Raw genomic sequence first — 20,532 nt, forward strand, 5'->3', positions numbered from 1 at the left:
CTTGTAGATACATACACCAAACAAGAAGCTGCTAGCTTGGTGGTATGACTTTCCAGGAGAAGTTGGGATAAGCGGTACAAAAAATGGCATCCATTTCACATTGTAAGATGAATGAGTGGTTCGAGGTCTTATCTTCGGTGTTTATGAGCAATTAATTCTCAGGTGGGTCACACAAACAGAATTTTTAATGCTATAAGGACAATTACCTACTATGTAGACATATTGAATGAATAAACCGTTCCGTACTAGTTCTTAAGGATTGTTTTAAGATATCACGCAATGCTGCAGTTCTACACTCCAATTTCCAATATGTAGTACTTTCTCAAGGAATCCCACCGACAATGAATCTAAATATACAATAAGAAATCTTCATTATCAGAAATTCTCCTGGGAATAACTAAAAAAATTTGCCATGTAATGCAGGTCAGACTCGATTATTCGGAGTCGCAACTTTGAATACAATTTCAGCTTTATGCAACATTTCGTTCGCAAAATATTTGTTTGGAAAACTTCAAACCGTGACTCCGGTTAATCCTGTACGTCAAAAAATTTCTACCGTCCACCATCGTTGCATAGATCAGTCTGGTCAGCGGCTTTTTTGGTTTTTTTCCATAGCTCTGTGCGATAAATACTACAGAAAGCCACCTTAAAATCGATGGATAGGTGATGCGTTGGGACCAGGTTTTCACGTCATTCTTTGAGGATTTTCCATACGGTGTAGATCTAGTTCGTTCGTTTTAGGCAATGGAAGACGGAAGATGATTTGGGATAGCACTTTTCAGGCGGTATTCTAAATGATAATTACTCTGAAGTTCCCACATTCCACATGATCGCTCTTCTTGTGAATGGGTCAAATGACCCCTCAAATTTGATTCCTCCGGTTGCTGTTCGGTTTCCCGACTATCAACCGTACTAGAAGATTGCCAACTTTTCTGGGCTCATCTTGATGAGCTCAGCTACGATATCATACTTTCCAGCTGCTTCGTTGGTTTTCAACTGATGAATGGTATCCTTAACTGCCCTCCCTCAGCATGGTAGTTGGATCGATTCCGTCCTCTGCTACACTAATTTAGTCGTTTCCATGATTACCACTATACGTTTTCCACCATACAGATGCTCGACAAAGTGCTGCTTCCACGTTTCAATCACCTCACGTGACGGCATCAAAAGGCTCCATTCGATTTCTCTGCACATTTTGGCGAAAGCCTTTTTGGAACACCTTAACTGCCGTTCTAAGCCCAATTGTCCCATGTTATATGGGAATCCCATATAACATGGGACAATTATGCGTAGAACGGAAGTTTAGCTTCTGCTAGAGCTTTTGTGTTTCTTGAGAACGGTACAGCAGTACCATTTCCTCGCATTCCACTTTATCTAGGCGTTGTTTTTTTTCTCTCTTTTCTCTATTCTGCCGGGTCCCATGCTGCAGCACGACCTGCGTACTTCTCTTCCTAAATCGCTCTGCACTTCTCCTTGAAACAACCGTTCTTCGTATTCGATAGTGCTCTCGGCTGCGTAGTTTTAAGCTTTAACCGCACTCCAGCAGATCGAACACACCCTCATCTAGCAACGCTGCCTTCTACTGAGGAAATTCTGCGCGTATACTGAGGCGATATCCGGATGCTTCAGGTGGTCGCTCTAGGTGGTACCGTAACGATCGCCGGTACCATACATTGTTGATGACGGAAAGTTTTAGGCGCACCTTTGTGGGCTGTGGGTTCTGTCACATTCGCCCGAAAACCATTCGCCCGAAAAGACCGTTCGCCCAAATGTAACAAACGCCAGAAAACCATAATAATCGTGAAAACGCTTTTCTAAAATTAATTTCGACATTTGACTGAATGCCATCCGTTCGAATGTAGTTTAGCTGAATTACGAATAAACCCAAATCCAGTTTACAGCGTTACTCATGTACATGACTTAAAAGTATGGTCCATGGACCAGTCGACTCTGCCGAGTGCCATATTCTTTCCATACAGATTATCAACTGAAAGTAACTGCAAGCATTGTCGTCAGAGCTTTTTGCATTCTCTGAACACAGTCTAGCCTAAGAATTTACAGACATTTTTGGCAATATAACTGCCATAATATTTATTAGAATTTAACGTTCTTTTGTTAAAAGGCTATTCTTTATAGTTTTGATTTTAGAGAAATTTAATTTTATTTGATCTCTTTCGAAAAACAGACGCCATAAACTGATCCTGTTATCAACATCAGGTCACCGGATGGACGTCAGAAATATCGTTTCTCAACAATCGGGTCCCAGGATGAACAATAACTGCGCTACTTCCGTCATCTCTCGTCAGCCTCGCTAGAGTTGGTAGACTACACTACGATTGAACTAAGTGAGATATTTCCGATTACATTCTTTGTCCATAACATATAAATTGAAAATGCGCTTCAATATCCGTTCATCTATTGGAATCTGCTTCAGCTCTGGGCGCTTTCTAAGTTGATGATTGGATTAATAAAATAAAAATGCTTGCAAGGACTTCGCCAGGTGTGTGAGAGGGTCTATGACATTACCCAAGTAACAATCTTGATTCTATTTGGTTTTATTTGTTTTTATGATAGTTTTATCACAACATTGCATATTCTAAATAATCTTATCATTGTTTCTGCTGAGCTCAACTATTCTTCATCAATTTGTGGATTTGAAACCAAGAATACTTGCAAATCAGTGCATAAAACCACAGACACGATAAGAACTATTGACCTTAAAATCAGTTTTAAAAGGCTCTTGTAGTTATCTTCAATTTTATTTCTTTCTTGAGCAAGAGTAACTGTTCTCGAGTGAGAATAGTTTGGAAAATAAAAAAAAACAACATCAGATTCCGATTGTCGTCGATTCACTATTGCATCCATCCTAGCGTTGGGCAATTTTGAATCGATGTTCGCAACATCAATTTTTTAAATCGACGTTCGCAACATCGATTTTTTGAATCGATGTTGAAGCCCCACGAAAGCGACCGAATAGATTTTTATTTTGATTCAAACATATTCAATTTTTTATTTTTTTAGAATGCACTTTAGCAAATCATGGTTAAATGTACATAAAATCGAAGTACATTGAATCGAGGGTCTATATAATCTATGGTCCACCAACTCGAGGTATACCAGTGTATATCTCAGGTGTCTTGGGCAATCCCTCCCAGAAGTCTAAGTGAGTTTTATCAGTATTATATGGGAATACCTATCAGAATTCTAGAGAATCTCTGGAATCTAAAAGAATTCATTTCAGGAATTTTGGGTATTTCCTGCCTATGGTGAAGTCCTTTTCAGGATTCTAAGAAATTTCTGGATGGTCTGGGTTGATTTAAGGGTTCTGGAAGACCCTCACTTAGGGTCCCTCTCAGAATTCTGAGGAAATCTTTCTAAGCATTCTCAGGAACTCCTCTCAGACTTCTTGGAGAATGATACTCAGCATTCTCAGAACTGTGGCGAAATTCCTCTCAGAATTCTGGGGGAATTCTGCGGCTTGCTGAAGTAATCCCCGTCAGGATTCTGGGGCGATTTCTCTCAAGATTGTGGGGAATTTGTCTCATAATTCTGGAGAAATCCTTGGGATTCAAGGGCTATATTTTTCAATATTTTGGGCATTTTTTCAAAACTATTAATTCTTGAAGAATCTCTCAATTCTGGGCAGAATTATCTACAAAAATTTGGAGTTTGAAGAATCCCTCGCATAGATTTTGTGATTTCTTTCAGAGTCCGGCAGAAATCCTTCACAGCATTCTACGAGAATCCCAGTAGAGTCCTATTTTCTATATTCTGGAGCAGTTGCTCCCAGAAATCTCTTTCAGGATTAGATATCAGGGAAAATCCCTGACAAGATTATGGGAAGATTCTCTTGAGATTCTGGTGTAACAATTTAAAGTTGTCTAGAGAAATCACTCTCAGAGTTCGGGGACAATTCCTTTCAGGAGCTTGGGGGAGTCTTTTCAAAGATTCTGGGGGAATGTCTTTCAGGAATCTGTGGTAATTTTTCGGTTTTATGTGGGAATGTCTCACAGAATTCCAGAGAATCCTTCTCAGAATGCTGGAGAAGTCCATTCTAGAAGTTTTCGTAATCCTTTCCAGGGAGAATCCTTATCAGATTTTCAGAAAAATCCCTCTTAGGTTTCTAGATATATTTTTCTCAAGTATCTAGAAGAACCCCTCTTATGATCCCTCTCAGGGTTCTGGGGGAATAACTCGTAGAATTCCGGGGAGATTCTGGCAGACTTATTCTCAGCATTCTAAAGGATTCCACCCAGAATTTCAGGAAATTTCTGGGAGAATACTTATATGGATTCTGGAGGAATTTCCAATTATCGTGTGATAATTTGTGCGAATGTGATAATCGTAGGTATGGACCTCTAGTTTCAGAAATTGTACTGCTTAAAATATTTCATAAATAGATTCATTACCTAAATGGATTTCAAGGATGCAAAGAAATTTGAGAAGGGCAAAAGATTCGAAGATTCAAAAAGGAGGAAGGTCAATGCTTTCAGATGAAAAGGGGGGGAGGGTCAGATGGACTTCAAAAGAGTTTTAAGGGGGGGGGGCATTCAGTGTCGTTTAGATAAAGATATTTCAGGATGTTTCAGAGGCATTTTAGGCCCTCAGTTGAGCTTCAGATGACTTCAGAGGGTGTTTCAGAGACCTTTTAAAAAATTTCAATGAGTTTTAGGGCGTTTGAGAGGTGTGTTAGGGGGCTTCAGAGGCTCTTATGTGAATTTCACGAAGATTTCATGGCGGCTTAAGAGATCTTTCAAAGCGTTTCAAAGCATTTCAGGGCGTTTCAGGGCTTTTCATGAGGTTTCCAAGTGGTTTAAGGGGGCTTCAGAGGCTCGTAGATGAATTTGACGGAGGTTTCATGGGGGTTTCAGAGGCGTTTCAATGCGTTTCCTAGTGTATCAGGAGGCTTCAGAGGCGTTCCAGGAGGCTTCATAGGCTGCCAGGTGTTATTCACGTTCATGGTTTCATGGAGGTTTAAGAAGCGTTTCAAAGCGTTTCAGGGCGTTTTATGAGATTTCCGGAGTGTTCAAAGGGGCTTGAGGCAAGCAGATGAATTTCATGGATGGTGTTTCAAACCGTTTCAAGGCGTTTCAGGAGGTTTCAGATAGATTTTAGGGGGTTTTAGAGGCTCTCAGGTGAATTTCACGGAGATTTCATGGGGGTTCACGAGGCGTTCCAACGCGTCCCAAGACATTTCAATGTGTTTCAGGGTGTTTTATTAGGTTTCCGGGAGTTTATAGGGGCTTCAGAGGCTCACAGATGCATTTTTCAGAGGTTTTAAAGACGTTTCAAAACGTATCAGCGTTTCAGGGCGTTTCAACGTTTCAGGACGTTTTCAGAGGGGCTTTAACGGCTCTCAGGTGAATTTCACAGAGGTTTCATGGTGGCTTAAGTGGCCTTTCAAAGCGTTTCAACACGTTTCAAAAAGTTTCAGGGCGTTTCACGGCTTAAGAGGGCTCGCATTTGACAGAGTTTTCATGGGGGAAGTAGGCGTTTCAAATCTCTTCAAGGCGTTTCAAAGCGTTTCAGAGCGTCTCAAGAGGTTTCAGTGGGAGGGTTTTAGGGGGCTTCATATGCTCCCAGGTGAATTTGACAAAAGTTTCATGGAGGTTTAAGAGGCATTTCAAATCGTTTCATAGGGTTCCATTGCCTAAATGGATTTCAAGGTTGCAAAGAAGTTTGGGGAAACAGCAGATGCATATGGGAGGGAGGTCAATGCTTTCAGATATCATGGGTTTCAGAAGTGTTTCAAAGTATTTGAAGGCGTTTCAGAATGGTTTGGATTGACTTTACGGGGATTCAGAAGCTCATAGATGAATTTCACAAAGATTTCATTTATTCATTCATAATATTCCAATAGATGACTCATGCCCAGTCTACAAGAAAGGGCACAGACTAGAGCAGGGGTTCTCAAACTTTTTCAGTTTGCGACCCACTATTGATTGTTATAGAATTTCGTATTTTCGTATTTTCATAGTAAACAGCATTTTAGAAAATTTTGACTGACTTTTGTAATACATTTTATCGTGTTCATAGGTTTTGACTAGCTCACATTCCGGTAGCACTTAATCTGGCTTTTTTTTTTTATTATTTACAGAAATTATAATTTTTTTTTTTTTTTTTTTGGTCAATTAAGGTTAAAGTGGTTTAGTGATCGGCTTTCGTAAACTCTTTGTCTTTTAGAGATGTTTCCAAGTTTCTTATTCAAATTTTATCAGTCTGCTTCATGTAACACATATGAACACCACACATTTTAGGTATTTTATCACACATTTAAGAAATAAAGAGAACATAAAATTTATACAAAGTCTTTGTAAAAAAATGTTTTAATTTAATGCTTCTGCAGAACTTTTCAAACAGATCAAGTTGAAAATGTTGTTCTATATTTACGACGAGAGGAACTCAAAAAGTAACTAAATCCATTCTTCAAGAGAGCATTTGTAAATTAAAAATGAATTACAATATTATTTAAAATAAGGCTGATACAAATTTTATTTTGACTTTTTCTCCTCCCCCCCCCCCTCTTCAAAAATTTTTGGATGGATCCTTGAATTTTAAAGGGGGCAAACGAAAAATATTTACCAAAATATCGCGTTTTGTTAAAAAATCTTTAACAAATTCGATGAGTTTTTAATATTTTTCAGATTAAATGCTTTATTATTTTTAACCCCCTCCCCCCCCTCGACCAGCCAAAGAGTAATGGGATAAAAAGGGAAATAAATATTTGTAACGGCCTAAGTTAACTAAGATATTTATTACAATATCGTCCAAGCATTCGCGACCCGAGGCGAATACGAGGTTGGTTTCATGAGGGCCTATCAACGTCGGATCAAATGTTTAACCTGCGGATGATCCTAGATGAATTTCGGGGATTTATCTTATAGACTCACCATCTGGTCATTAATTTTAAATCAGCGTAAGATTCAGTGAAAAGAAATGAGCTTTGGCAGATAATGTCAGAACGTGGTTCTCCGAAACAAATTAGGTTGATATGCGCAACGCTGGATGGATCAAAATCAAACATTCGGGTCGCAGAGGGAGTGTCTACCTCGTTTGTGACCTTGGATGGATTGAAGCTGGATTGAAGCTCTTTCAAATTTGCTGTTTAACATTGCACTCGAAGCATGAATTTTATATATAAAACTTTAATAGATCACTTATTACGCTAGTAGATTAGGTGGCCCAAACTCCAGAGAGTTCTCGGATACTCTTGAACTTTTAACCCTTAAACACGCAGTAAACGCCCCTTAATTCTTAACTCTGCTTTTATTTGTAAACCAACTTCAACCCTAATCTTTAGTTCTCCAACTGCACTGAACATAATCAAATTCCATTTAGGAAACGTTACTTTAATGGAGGGACCTAAACAGATTTTGCCCAAATGGATTCTACCTGAATCGAGGTTTGAGTGGAATGGAATGCAACCACCGCTTCGGCTACCCATCTCGCCAATCGAGTTCAAATGCAACTCATAAACTGAATATACCTCAAAAATGTGTCTAAACATATACGTCAATAAAGCAATATTTTGTTTCAATAATGTATAACACAAAATTACTCCGATTTTTTAATTAATTTCATACATGCATGACTTAAATGTGTGAATTTCGCTTGATTAGCCCATTGGAATGGAATGTCTCAATTATCCTGCATGCGCTTGACCAACCATATCAAGTAAACCACAAAATAAAAATAACACCACTTTTCTCGATTGCTCTCCACAGTTCCCACCTCATCTTGATGCCGACACCGCGAGCAGCCAGTCCGCCACCTTCAAGCCTTCCGACCACGTAGCAGGTCGGCGGCTCCCTATGGGCAAGTGCGCCTCAAAACAGCCGGTTTCTGGACTCAATGAATTTGGAAGCTCCCCGTACCTGGCCATCTGCAACGACGATGACATCATCTTCATCAATGTGGTAAGCCCGCAATCAGTGCCATTACATCCACCTTCTTTACATTTCGCCGAAAGCATTCATATTCACTTGATTGAACTTTGTGCATTGCCAAAACGTGGCTGAATTTCCAAACCAAATGGACATCATTGAACCGATTTGTGTGAAACCTCAAATTCACTTTGAAGTAGGTGTGAGAAAAAGCATGAACGAGAATAATTGGTTCATTATGAACAAAGAAAACCGCAAAACCAAATCCCCATCCTGGAGGCCATCGATCGCTAGAGACCCGAACCACAGAATTCGTTTGATATAAGCCCAAGTCCCAAAAACCACCACCGGTCAAATCCCGCACTCGGGGAATGAAAGAAAATTGAAATTTATCACCACTTCACGCCCCCTCTCTCTACAACCGTGCTCCAAAAACCAAAAACTGCCACTTGCCAACTTGCATTCGACTGCATCCCATGATTAGTGCTGCAGCAGTCAGTGGCGACAGCAAACTCGTTGACCTAGTGACAGTGTGCATGGCCACATGACCGCATCCATTGGTTAATAAACTCACGCCCGCGGCACTTGACCCAATCCCAAAGTCAACCCCCACAAGCCCTTTTACCAATTCGAATTTCCCTCCCTCAATTTGAGTGATGATTGGGCCGAGCCGTCGATGAAGACAACGATGATGACGTGTCTGCAGGCATGGCAGTTTAAATTCATTGGAAATTGTCGGGTTTATCGGCGGCAGTAATTGGAAATTATACGCCATTATCGGATTACCTCAAGTGAATCCACCACATTGCACCACCCCTTTCTTCGGGTCTAATGGGGCTCCTCCTCCTCAAGTGGTGTATAAGTGAATAAAAGCTACGATATTGAAAGAACACAATCAATCTGACCGCGCATTTGCACATTTTTTTTGGTTTGCCTCTTGTCGGCCCAGATCAGACGCACTGGACGGAAATCAAAATCATTGATTGATTTTGTTTCGCTCACAGCAGTGCTGATCGATTCAAAATGCCATTGCCATAGCCACCGCCGCTGCTGCCGGAATGAAGCAGGTAATTCGCGCAATCATCACTCCGAGAGAGGTGGCCCCCGGAGAGCCGGTGAGCTCCAATGGCAAAACAAATAATGGGCGATAAATGCGTGCAAATTGGTTGCAGCAGCATTGCTGGATGCGAATTTGAGATACGCAAACAACAACGAACACATGGGAAAATACACCCACGAGTAATCACGTGTTCACGGCGATTGAGGGTAATTGGCGATTTACTTAGTCAACAGAAATATAGATCAAATTTTGTAAGTTTTACTATTTCTAGTCGTACCAAATGAACATTGACAGGAATTTCTCTTTTTTAAGAAAGTTATAGCTGCTTTCCGAAAAGTACATAAAAAATTCTCAAATTTTTACTGTAAGTTTGTCAACTGCGTAGACTCGAAGGGGGGAGGGGGATCTAGCCAAAGTCTACGGTCCATACAATCACAAAAATGTTGTCTACAGTGGGGGAGGGGGTGGGGGTTTGGTTCTGAGATAATCAAAAATGAGTCTACGTAGTTTATGGACTGCGCCCTAGTTGTCTAGCCATGGTCCAAATTCGAGAAAGATCGGACCATTTTACATGAAATTAGAAAATATGCTGAACTGTTCGAAATCTTCGGATACAATGAACCGAATGCAATGAAATTTTGAGCATATATGACTTATATAATGATCATTGAAAAAGTTTTGACTGAACTTAAAATTGTTTATCAGAAAAAAAAGTTTTTTTTTACTTATTCGTTTATTTGGAAGGCTCGGGCGCCACATGGGCATAACTGTGCCGAAATCTTTTGTTTTTACGTTGATTTTACATTTTACAATTTATTACTGCCTTAATACTATGTTAGTTTGGGAAGCCGAAGTACTCGCGGCTGTTTCGAGGTTAAGGATTGAAAAAAGATAAAATAAAATATAATTGGGAAGGAGGGATTTATGGGTTTAAAACTAAGTTATTTACTAACTTATACTAAAAACATTGATGGGACAATTGTCCATATCTGTAACGGTACCAAAAAGAAAGGACTTTATCGATAGACAACGACAAGAAGAGGACAAACGGAAGGGGGACGACGACAGACAGGGGCGAACAACAAAACCAAAAGGCGGACAACGAAAACAAAAAACGCACCACATCAAACTCTGACATCAACACGTTTCAAAAACTGGTAAATCAGGTTCATGTATTCCAAGTCAAGTCCTGCCAACACATCTCTAACGGGTTTCTGTTGTTTTCCTCGGACCCGGAGAATTTCATGCAGCTCAGATCTGACCTCACGATACTCATTGCATCCCCACACGACATGTTCGATATCCTGGTAAGCTACGCCACAGACACAGAGATTGCTTTCTGAGAGCCCAATACGGAAGGTATGTACGTTCAACAAATAGTGGTTGGACATCAGCCGACACATTACACGAATGAAATCGCGGCCTAAATCCAACCCTTTGAACCATGGCTTCTTCGACACCTGTGGAATGATGGAGTGCAACCATCTACCCATCTCTCCATTTGTGTTGCCAGCTGATCAAGGTCTCCTGACGGGTCAATACAACAAATTCGTCGAAGGCGATTTGACGCTCGTAAATATCGCCTTCGCTAGCGCCCACCTTAGCCAGTGAGTCCGCTTTCTCATTGCCCGGAATCGAGCAATGTGAAGGGATCCATGCTATGGTGATGGTGTATGAGCGTTTGGTCAAAGCACTCAATATTTGGCGTATTCCATTCAGGAAGTACGCTGAGTGCTTCATCCGTTTCATTGACCGAACAGCCTCCAGAGAACTTAGACTGTCGGTAAAAATGAAGTAGTGCTCAGGTGGAAGAGTGTGAATGTACTCTAAGGTGTAGTATATAGCCGCTAGCTCAGCTGGCTCCACCCCATTACCCCGAACGCCATTACCCCGACCGCCATTACCCCGACCGCCACTACCCCGAATGCCATTACCCCGAATAGGCCAATACCCCGAAAGCCACTTCCCCGAATGGGTCATTACCCCGAATAGGCCAATACCCCGAAAGCCACTTCCCCGAATGGGTCATTACCCCGAAAGCCATTACCCCGAATCATCCTGGAGATCACCAAAAAAGTGTGGGACATTTAGAAATTAATGGAGATGAATACTCTAATACTAGTGTTTGGATACTCTTCTCCATCCAATGTCCCTATGTTAATTATATTTTAAAACTGTGGAATTAGGTACCGATATTTCCGATATTTTTTTAAACTGGCTGTTCTTTTTAACTTATTGTTATTGCTATGAAAGCTACAAGTGTTTTAATCTGACATTTTACCTTCTTTTAAAAGTTGGCTGACCATTCAAGTAAACAGCCTAATAACCTTACCCCCACAACATTCGTTTTAAACATACATCATTTAGTACCGAATACTTGCTCCAGACCATGCCAACTGGCTGGGTTTTTGATGATGAAAATGACAGAAAAGATGTTCAGCTGTTCGGCCAAAGAATCATTTGGGACGAAAGTCATCAGCATAAATGTTAAATTGTCACCAAGAAGTTTGGGATAGACTAGCTGTACTTACCATATTTTTTTTTTTACATTCGAATAAGATGACTTTTTCACCATAGGCTGCTTGGAGCTGTGCCTTCTTTAAAAATAGGCTGTTCTTTTGAGTTTGCAGTGTCCAACCGTGTGCTGTTGCAAAGTTGTTTGGCAGATAAACTGTTAATTTCTCTAAAGATTTTTTTCCTCCTTTTCATCAGAGGTTGTTCCTTCGAGTTTGAGTGTAATATAGTTTATTTGCAGATGAACTATTAACTCCATAGGGGATTTGTTCTTCTTTGAATAATAGGCTGTTCTTTAAAGATAAGTTTTTTGAGAATCTATCAGTATGCATTGACTGTGGCCCTACTATGAAGAATTGGTTCTATACTATTTTCCAGAATGCCTAATTTTTCGGAAATTTCATTCAAAGGTTGTTCTTCTAGGTGCAGTTATATAGTTTACTGGCAGTTGAATTGCTTAATGTATATGAGTTTTGCCCTTCTTCAGTTGATAGGCTGTTTTTTCCAGTTACATCGTTACCGGGTTCATTGGCGACCAATGCATTAATTCCATCTGGCGTTTTTCCTTTTTTGAAAATTGGGCTGTTCTTTCGACTTATATTGTTACAGAGTTGTTTGGTAGCCATGTGGTTTATTGGCCCTTGCAGATTTCTGTATAGGTCTCGTGCATAAACTAGGTAGAGTTTCAGTGGGAGGGGGTCTATTCATAGTCTACGCTCCATGCAAAAATCAAATTTTTAGTATGGACAAAATTCTACGATGGGTAGAGGAAGAGGACTGAGGTGATTGAAATTTGTTTTCCGCGGTTTATGAATGATCCCGTAAGAGATTTGCCCTTCTTTAATTTATAAGCTGTTCTTTCTAGTTAAATCCTTGCAGACCTTATTGGCCGCCAACCTTTTAACCACATTTTTTCCTTTTTCAAGAATGTGTTGTATTTTTTTAAGGTACACTAACACTGTTACAGAGTTCAATTACCAAACTGTCTATTTCTCCTTATAAGATTTTCCCTTCTTCTAGCAATAGGCTGTTCTTTCGAAGCCCATTTTTCGATCGGTCTTATTTTGGTCTAGCCTAATGATCAGTGATACTTTGGCCAAATGTCTTTTCGGCCTGATGAGCCAGTATTGACAGCCAGAATTTAACGGGCCCTAGCTGACAGCTATATCTCATACAAGATTAGCTCTAATACACGTAGAGTCTGGGACCTATTTTGGGAGCACCTATTTTGGGCACTTGCTGCTATAACTCAGACAATTTTGAACCGATGGACTTGATTTTTGAGACACGATCAGATACGCACAGTATCTAGCCATGTACAAAAATTCAAGTCAATCGGTTGGAAATTGGCTGAATTATAACAGCAAGTGCCCAAAATACGTGCTTCTGCCCAAGTGGTCCCAGACCCTATTATTCCTTTTTTTCTTTTGTTTTAAGGTTACTTTTTCGATAGGAATCTTCTGATATTGAAGCTGTCAACAATGGCTTCTTTCAACAATTTCTGCTCTTTCGAGCTGTAGTGATAATGTTGTCGGCATCATATCTGCAATTTTTTGTATTTTTTTAAAGATTTATTTTCCAGAAGTTGTCACACGGGGAAAATCCCACTGGCATGAGACAAAACTTTTTAAGGAATTTAGATAGAACACATGCAGAAGTGCTGCCATGCATACAGACAGCCTGAACAGGTCCGCGACTTAGCATCAAAACTCACAAAAACGACTCCAGTCCGCGATATCACCAGAGATAAAAAAAAAAAGAAATGCTGAAATTTTAACATGCGTAACCCATTTATTTCTCCCCCCAATGTTCGGCTTAAATCTAATGGTTTTATACTTATCTAAATGTTGTAAGTGTGCAAACGTGTAAAAGTGTGTCCATCGGCGACGTCATCAGCCATCCGGATGGCAGGACCCAGCCAGAACCGCCGGAACTAGGGTGCAACTGCCTCGCGACCATGGCCGCGATGGTCACCACATCTTCCACGACACGTTCGTTGGCGTCAATCAATAGGCCTGCGGTGGGATCGAAAAACACTTAGACCCGCGCACATAAAACACCAGTACTGAACCTGCTCACCGATCTCATTAGCACTGGAATTTTCTACTCCATCATCACATTAAGCCCCGTAGATTCGAAAAAAACGATAATGTATTTCCGGACAGCATGCACTCGTTTTGGCAAATATAATTATCACTTGTCCGACCTTATCGCGCACTACTACTTGTTACTCGTAGGCTAGATCATACGGAACTGTTCAGATGGCTCAGAGATGTACGGGTCTTACCACAACTCTCATTGGGTTTATTCACCACTACCTGATTCGGCAAACTATTCGGCAAGTGAGTGGTACAATTCTATATTTCCCGATCATCCTATTTGGTGCTATTTGTACTGGTGAGTTGTACGCTAGGTAGCTATTTGGAGATCGGCCTGTCTACGGAGAGGATCCCACCTCATAGGTATTCAGAGAACTCGGAGATCCATTTGCGTTTTGAAGATAGGTTCTGTGGTTCTGTTGTAGGGTGTAATGGTTTACAGATTTGAGGACCTCAACATTTATTTTCATTCTGGTGGGTTGATCTCCATTCCATGGTAATCGGGTAAAAGACTCTGTCGCATGCTACCATGTAGCAGGTGACAAAGTTTTGGATATCAGTATATCTCAATTAAAAATGTCATAACAGTTTTCCGGGAAATTTTCCGTTCCGAGAAATGCAGCATTCCTGAAAATAGGTTTCCAAGAAATGCGTCATTCCGCAAAATGTTTTCCGGGAATTGCCATAGAATCTGAAAAATCATGTATTTTATCGCCAGTCACGCTCTGTGTTGAACCACATTTTGCCAACGTTCACTTTATTTCATAATTTTATTAAAAGTGCGAAAAAAAATTTAAGAAGTGCTAAAAAAGAAATCCCTTTACCAATATCCTTTACGAAAATAGTTATTTATGCAACAAGTTGCAAAATGATGAGTTTTTCAGCAACGAGGCTTGCCGAGTTGGATAAATACGACGAGTGCTGAAAAAATCGAGTTTTGCAACGAGTTGCATACAAAGTTTTTTGTAATTGCAAAAAATACCCATCTGTATAATATATTCTTGCTATACGAACATGTATCAAGAGCAACCACGTGCCACCATTTATGCGCGTCAACGTGCTGCTTTTGTTCGATCAGGTAGGCTGTGATAGGGCAGGTGTCAGAAATTTGCAAGCTCCCGTCGTCGTCATACCGCAGCATGGGCAAGAGGAAAAAGTTTCTGCTGCTGTTTCTACGCCTGATCTGCTGCAATCCTAATCACATCCTGAAAGGTCCTAATTCGGATTCGAGCTGCTCAGAAAACGTAGAAGCAGCAACTGTGTCTACACTGCCGTAATTCTGCAAACTGACGTAAGCGACATTGAAAGTTTTGGCCCAATTTTTGGTTAATATGCATAAAACTCTTGCTCATCCTCTAAGTGTTTTTCCATAGATGATAGATTACGATTAGATCTTGCATTCTAATACAGCAAGCATACCCAAGTGTTATTTTTACACCAGATATTATATATAATATACCAAAAAATGTCGAAATTTTGAATGGCGCTTACGTCACTTTGCAGAATTACGGCAGTACAGTAGTCGCGAAAGCTATCGAAAAGTGGGTTCTGGCAAAGGTGCCGAAAAGTGCTACTTTTCAGTACTCTTAAGAGTGCCGAAAAGTAGTACTTTTCGGCACTTTTGTTTTAGTGAAGAAAAGTAGGCCGTTTTTATCATTGTACCCGCGAGTGAAAAATAGGGGAAAACGCAACGCAATTACAAAAACTATATATAACCATTATCAAAATAAGGTACCCCGGGGCAAGTGAGAATCCGGGGCAAGTGAGACCTACAGCTATAATTTTTTAATTTTTTATTTTTAAGGCAAACATTCTTCATGGAAAACATAGGTATCACACCAACGGATACTTTGAATTCAAAAATTGTTATTGTTCTCACCATAAAGAGACCATATATGTTATTGTTGTTCATAAGTAATTTTCAATTCACTAAGTGAGATTTACGTACTCTACTACATTCGTCGTTTAAAAATAGAATAACAAATTAAGTAAAACTTTTTCGGTTTCAGGATAATATTTGGAGTGCTTGCAAATTATTTTAAGCGAAAAAGATGCAATTTATTTCCATTCAATACCCTTAGTTAACTGCTCTCACTTGCCCCAGTGCATTTCAGCATCTGGGGCAAGTGAGACCTATGAGAGTAAACAAACATAATTTCATAGTTTGATCTCGCTTTCTTCAGTCAAGGTCGAAATTTACACACAAGTGAAGTAAAAAGGGGCGCCTTAAGTAATCAATCGTTGAACTATACTTAAATACTTTTATTCTGATGATGAAGCCATTATTTAACACGGTAAAGTCTTGGGTAGAACATTTTTTGTTTGAAACCATCTATTTTTCATATTTTTGTCTAAGCAAATACTATTATTTTTTCATTTTTCGCTGCATAATGAGTTTTTCTGAGTGTTAAGGAACAGGCCATTAAGTATGAAGAAATTGAAAAACGACTTATTTTAAGTTCATGATTTAAACATCTTTTTTTATTGATCTTGAAATAATGTAAGGGAAAACATAACATCTGTAAATCTTGAAAAATCTAGTGGCGAGATTCATTAACTACGTAATATGAAAAGCAAGTTTGGAAATCTTCCTGCATTTAACTTTATGGCACTTTTTGTACAAAAGAAATCATTTAGTTTTGCACGAGCTGCAAGAGTTAAATAAGTTTTTTCTCAGTAATTAGTTATTATATATGTTACGTAATTTATGCACGATGCCTCAAAACTCTTTTAACATAAATCGCTAAACGTAGTTATTCGTATAAGATATTTACAATTTATACTACCTCACATATATGTAGCATCTATATTAAGCCATTTGTACAAAAAATCCGAATAGGTCCCACTTGCCCCGTGATATAGAGCAAATGAAGATCTGCTCCATTTTTCATTACATGCATAATATATAGAATGTTAACATTTTAAAACACTTTTAATGCCCGTTAATATGAAGAAATATACCAACATTATCTTTTAGAACCATTGGAATTATAAAATTATTTATGTTTAGAATTTTTTGGCATAGCAAAACCAAACTAGCATTTTTTTAGGTCCCACTTGCCCCGGGGTACCTTAATACATTTAAAAATATGCTTTCGGGGTAATGGCGTTCGGGGTTATGGCCTGTTCGGGGTAATGACTTTCGGGGTAGTGGCGTTCGGGGTATTGGCGTTCGGGGTAGTGGCATTCGGGATAATGGGGTAGAACCAGCTCAGCTACGTATACAGAACAGGGCTTTTGAAGCATGAAGGTGGCGCTATGAAATTCGTTGTAGGCACCGAATCCAGTCGAATCATCGGTTTTTGAACCATCTGTGAAGAACTGTCTGTCCCTGCTAACATACCCGAACTTACTTGCAAAAATCTGTGGAATACCTACGGAACGAAAAGATTCCGGAATACCGGTGATTTCATCCTTCATAGAGAGATCAAAATCCACTGAGGAGCTGTCGAAGTCTGAGAAGTTGTCACGATTGGTGTTAACCGGAGATGGGCTTACCTCCAGCGTCATGTACCAGTAGTACACACTCATAAAACGAGTTTGAGGATTCTGTTCGAGCAGCTTTTCAAAATTTTCTATGACCAATGGATTCACAACCTCGCATCGGATGAGGAACCGGAACGACAACTCCGCAAAGCGGTCTGTCAGAGGCTGTACTCCAGCAAGTACCTCTAAACTCATTGTGTGAGTCGAGCTCATGCAACCTAACGCGATCCGAAGGCAACGGTACTGAACCCGTTGAAGCTTCAGCAAGTGTGTTTTCGCTGCGGATTGAAAACAAAAACTACCGTATTCTAAAACCGACGGAATGGTTGTTTGGTACAACCTGATCAGATCTTCCGGATGCGCTCCCTACCATGTTCCGGTAATAGTTCGCATAAAGTTGATTCGCTATTGGCACTTCTGTATCAGATACACAATGTGCCCAGGTGCATTTGGAGTCGAACCAGACGCCGAGATATTGAGAAGACATGCTATGAGTGATTGTCTTACCCATCAGAACGAGCGGAAACTTAGCCGGTATATGTTTTTCAGAAAAGACAACCACCTCAGTTTTCTCCGGAGAGAATTCGATACCCAGCTTGAGAGCCCAAGTAGACAAATTGTCCAAAGTATCCTGTAGTGGTCCTTGCAGATCAACTGCTATTGATCCCGTTACAGAGACAACACAGTCATCCGCAAGCTGTCTTAACGTGCAATTTTCCATGAGACAATGTAGCTAATTCGTGAAACTGTCAAGTCGCCATGAGCAAAACTCATCTGCTTCTCAAACAGCAAATTATACAAAAAGTTGTTCATAATTGGTGAAAGGCCACTTTCGTGCAGTTTGTCGGAAAGAACATCGACACAAACTGAATCAAAAGCCCCTTACAAAAAAAAAGTTATAGCGATTTAATTTATTATGTGAACTTTTAGTAAATTTGTCTATTTTGAACATGCATCCCATAACTTTGTTCAATTTATTGCCAAATATTTTGCTCCTTCCTTTCAAAACACATTGATATTCAAGTTAATTAGAGGGAATTTATCATCATCTTTATTACCATCTTGAATGTTGAATCGATGTAGAAGTTTTGGCCAATTTAGTATTTTTTTTGGGAAAATAATCAAATCGTTATAATTTTCTTCCGTGTTAACAATTTCAATTTAAGTCAAAGGATTTTCGAAGCTCATTATATAAGTCATAAACGTACAAAATTTCATTACATTCGGTTCGTTGAATTCGGAGATATAGCAGTTCAAAGTTAGCAATAGGATAATTCTGCCTTTTACTAGAACATTTTTTTTTAACTTCATGTAAGTGAAAATTTTGACTGTGCCGATCATTTTGTCTATTCCCTGTATATATATATTAACAAAACTAAATTGAAAAAAAATCAGGGTCCCCTAATTTTCCGGAAAACTCCAGTGAAAAACAAACACTTTTCACAGACACCACCTACTTTGAAAAATCAAACAAATTTTCTCAGCAATCCAAAAAAAATCCACTGTTGAGGAAATTTGGTTGGAAAAGTCGGATACGATGCTTCGATCTTGAGTTATGATTTATTAAACAAACGGCTCATATAGCATAGCTGGACAATTTCCACAAAATTGGTCACAACTCAGTAACGGAAAAAACCACATCTTGAAAATTTTGCAGAATATAGTTTATAAAATTTCCTTTCAAAAATAATATTTTTTTTGGGAATTTTTCCGGACTTTGAAAAAAGTTTTCCTGACTTTTCCAACCGATTTTCCTCAACAGTGAAAATTTTTGTGCTAAACAATTTTTATTTTGATTTTATTTTTTTTTCCAATTGCTGAGAAAATTTGCTTATGATTTCGCAAAAAAAATGCGTCAACGATGCTTCGTTCTTAAGTTATGCTTTTCAAAGTAGGTGGTGTCTGTGGAAAATGTTTGATTTCCACTGGAGTTTTCCGGAAAAATTAGGTCACCCTGATTTTTTTTTTTCAATTTGGTTTTTGTTCATATATATATGAACCCTACCTGTGAAATTTAATGAATTTTAATTCTGAGAATCATCAATATTGGTTTCTATTCCCGATCAGCCTAGATAGCCGTGTAGTGGCGGTAGCAGTTCCCTCAACTGGCTAAGAATATCACTACGGATTGCCTGATCCGATGATAAAAGTCCACCAAACAATCGACCCCTAATTCATGGTGTCAAGCGTACCGTGCCTAGGAATGAATGGTTAGGGGGGTCTAATATAAACTTAACCGTGAACGGAGCCTGTGGAGTACCAGGGCACCCTCCACATTATTTTGCCCTTACTGTGTTAAACGGAGCAATGACGCAGTTGACCTTACTTGTCTTCGGGATAATCGGCTACTTTTCTTACGTTTCAATTCCGAGGCTTAATAAAAGTGGTTAAATGCAATTTTTCATGACAGGAATTAAGTTCGTACAGGTAAACCTTCATCACGGAAAAGGTGCTTCTGCTGTGTTGAGTCGAAGGTTTAAAAAAGAAGGACTGGAAGTGGCGCTTATTCAAGAGCTATGGTCCAATAAACGAAAGATTCTTGGAGTTCTGACACAAAATAGTTCCATAAAAAACCCCAAAATTTTCTAAAGATTTTTCCTGAATTAATAGAGTAATCCATTATAAAGCCTTCCTAGGTTTCCTCCTGAAATTGCTCAAAAGATATTTTTAGATATTTCTCCAGGAATTCCTTTTAGAAAATCTCACACGGATTCCTTTTGTTTTTTTTTTATTATTTTCTTTACAGAATCATCCTGAAACTTCTCCAAGAATTTCACAATAGAAGCATGTATAGGAAATAGCAAAAGATTCTCCATAGATTCTTTCAGAAATCCGTACAAGTATTCTTTCAGAAAATCATTCAAGGATTTCTTCCGAAATTTTAAGGTTCAGAACTTCTCTAGGAATTGCGCCAAGAATTGCTTTAGAGATTCTCCTTTTCCTTTGGAGAGGTCTCTTCAGATATTTGCTCAAGAAATTCAGGAATTTTTTTTTTCAGAAATTTGCCTGGAGATTCCTTTGCAATTTTTTCATGAAATACATCAATAAATTCGTCCAAATATTCCTTAAAAGCCCTAAAGTAAAGATATTTTCTGTGTTTTTTTTTTCAAAATTGCTTCATGAACTCCTTTAAAAATAACTTCAAGAATTCGTTCTTAAAATCCACAAAGTTTTCTTACAATTTTTTTTTGAAATTTCATTTTAAAACTCTTTTGCAAAGATTTCCATGGGCTCCTCCTGAAATTCCACCAGGGATTAGTCATGCAATTTTCTGAAATTTCTTCAGGATTCCTTCATAAATTCTTTCAAAGAAAGTCTTCCAGATACTTCTTCAAAAATTCGTACAGGCATTTCTACAAGAAGTCCACCAGAAATAAGTTCAGAAATAGGCCTTACAGATTCTAATGAACATTTCCGCAAGTGTGTGTTCAGAAGTTTCTTCAGGGAATCATCCATAAAATACTGTATGAGTGCAAGTGATTCTTGCATT

At 39.1% G+C, this 20,532-nt stretch overlaps 1 protein-coding gene across 9 annotated transcripts in view; it reads left to right on the forward strand.

Annotated features, from left to right (window-relative positions):
- The window catches only part of LOC109413045 (serine-rich adhesin for platelets), a 384,895-nt gene that overhangs the window by 241,817 nt on the left and 122,546 nt on the right, over positions 1–20,532 (forward strand). For all 9 annotated transcript variants that reach the window (XM_062854512.1, XM_062854518.1, XM_062854520.1 and 6 more), the window contains one exon: positions 7,725–7,916. In XM_062854512.1, coding sequence (XP_062710496.1) covers positions 7,812–7,916 — 105 coding nt within the window. In that variant the 5' untranslated portion in view covers positions 7,725–7,811. The remainder of the gene's footprint in view (positions 1–7,724; positions 7,917–20,532) is intronic.

This window comes from Aedes albopictus, chromosome 2 (assembly GCF_035046485.1).
Source record: "Aedes albopictus strain Foshan chromosome 2, AalbF5, whole genome shotgun sequence".
NCBI lineage: Eukaryota > Metazoa > Arthropoda > Insecta > Diptera > Culicidae > Aedes > Aedes albopictus.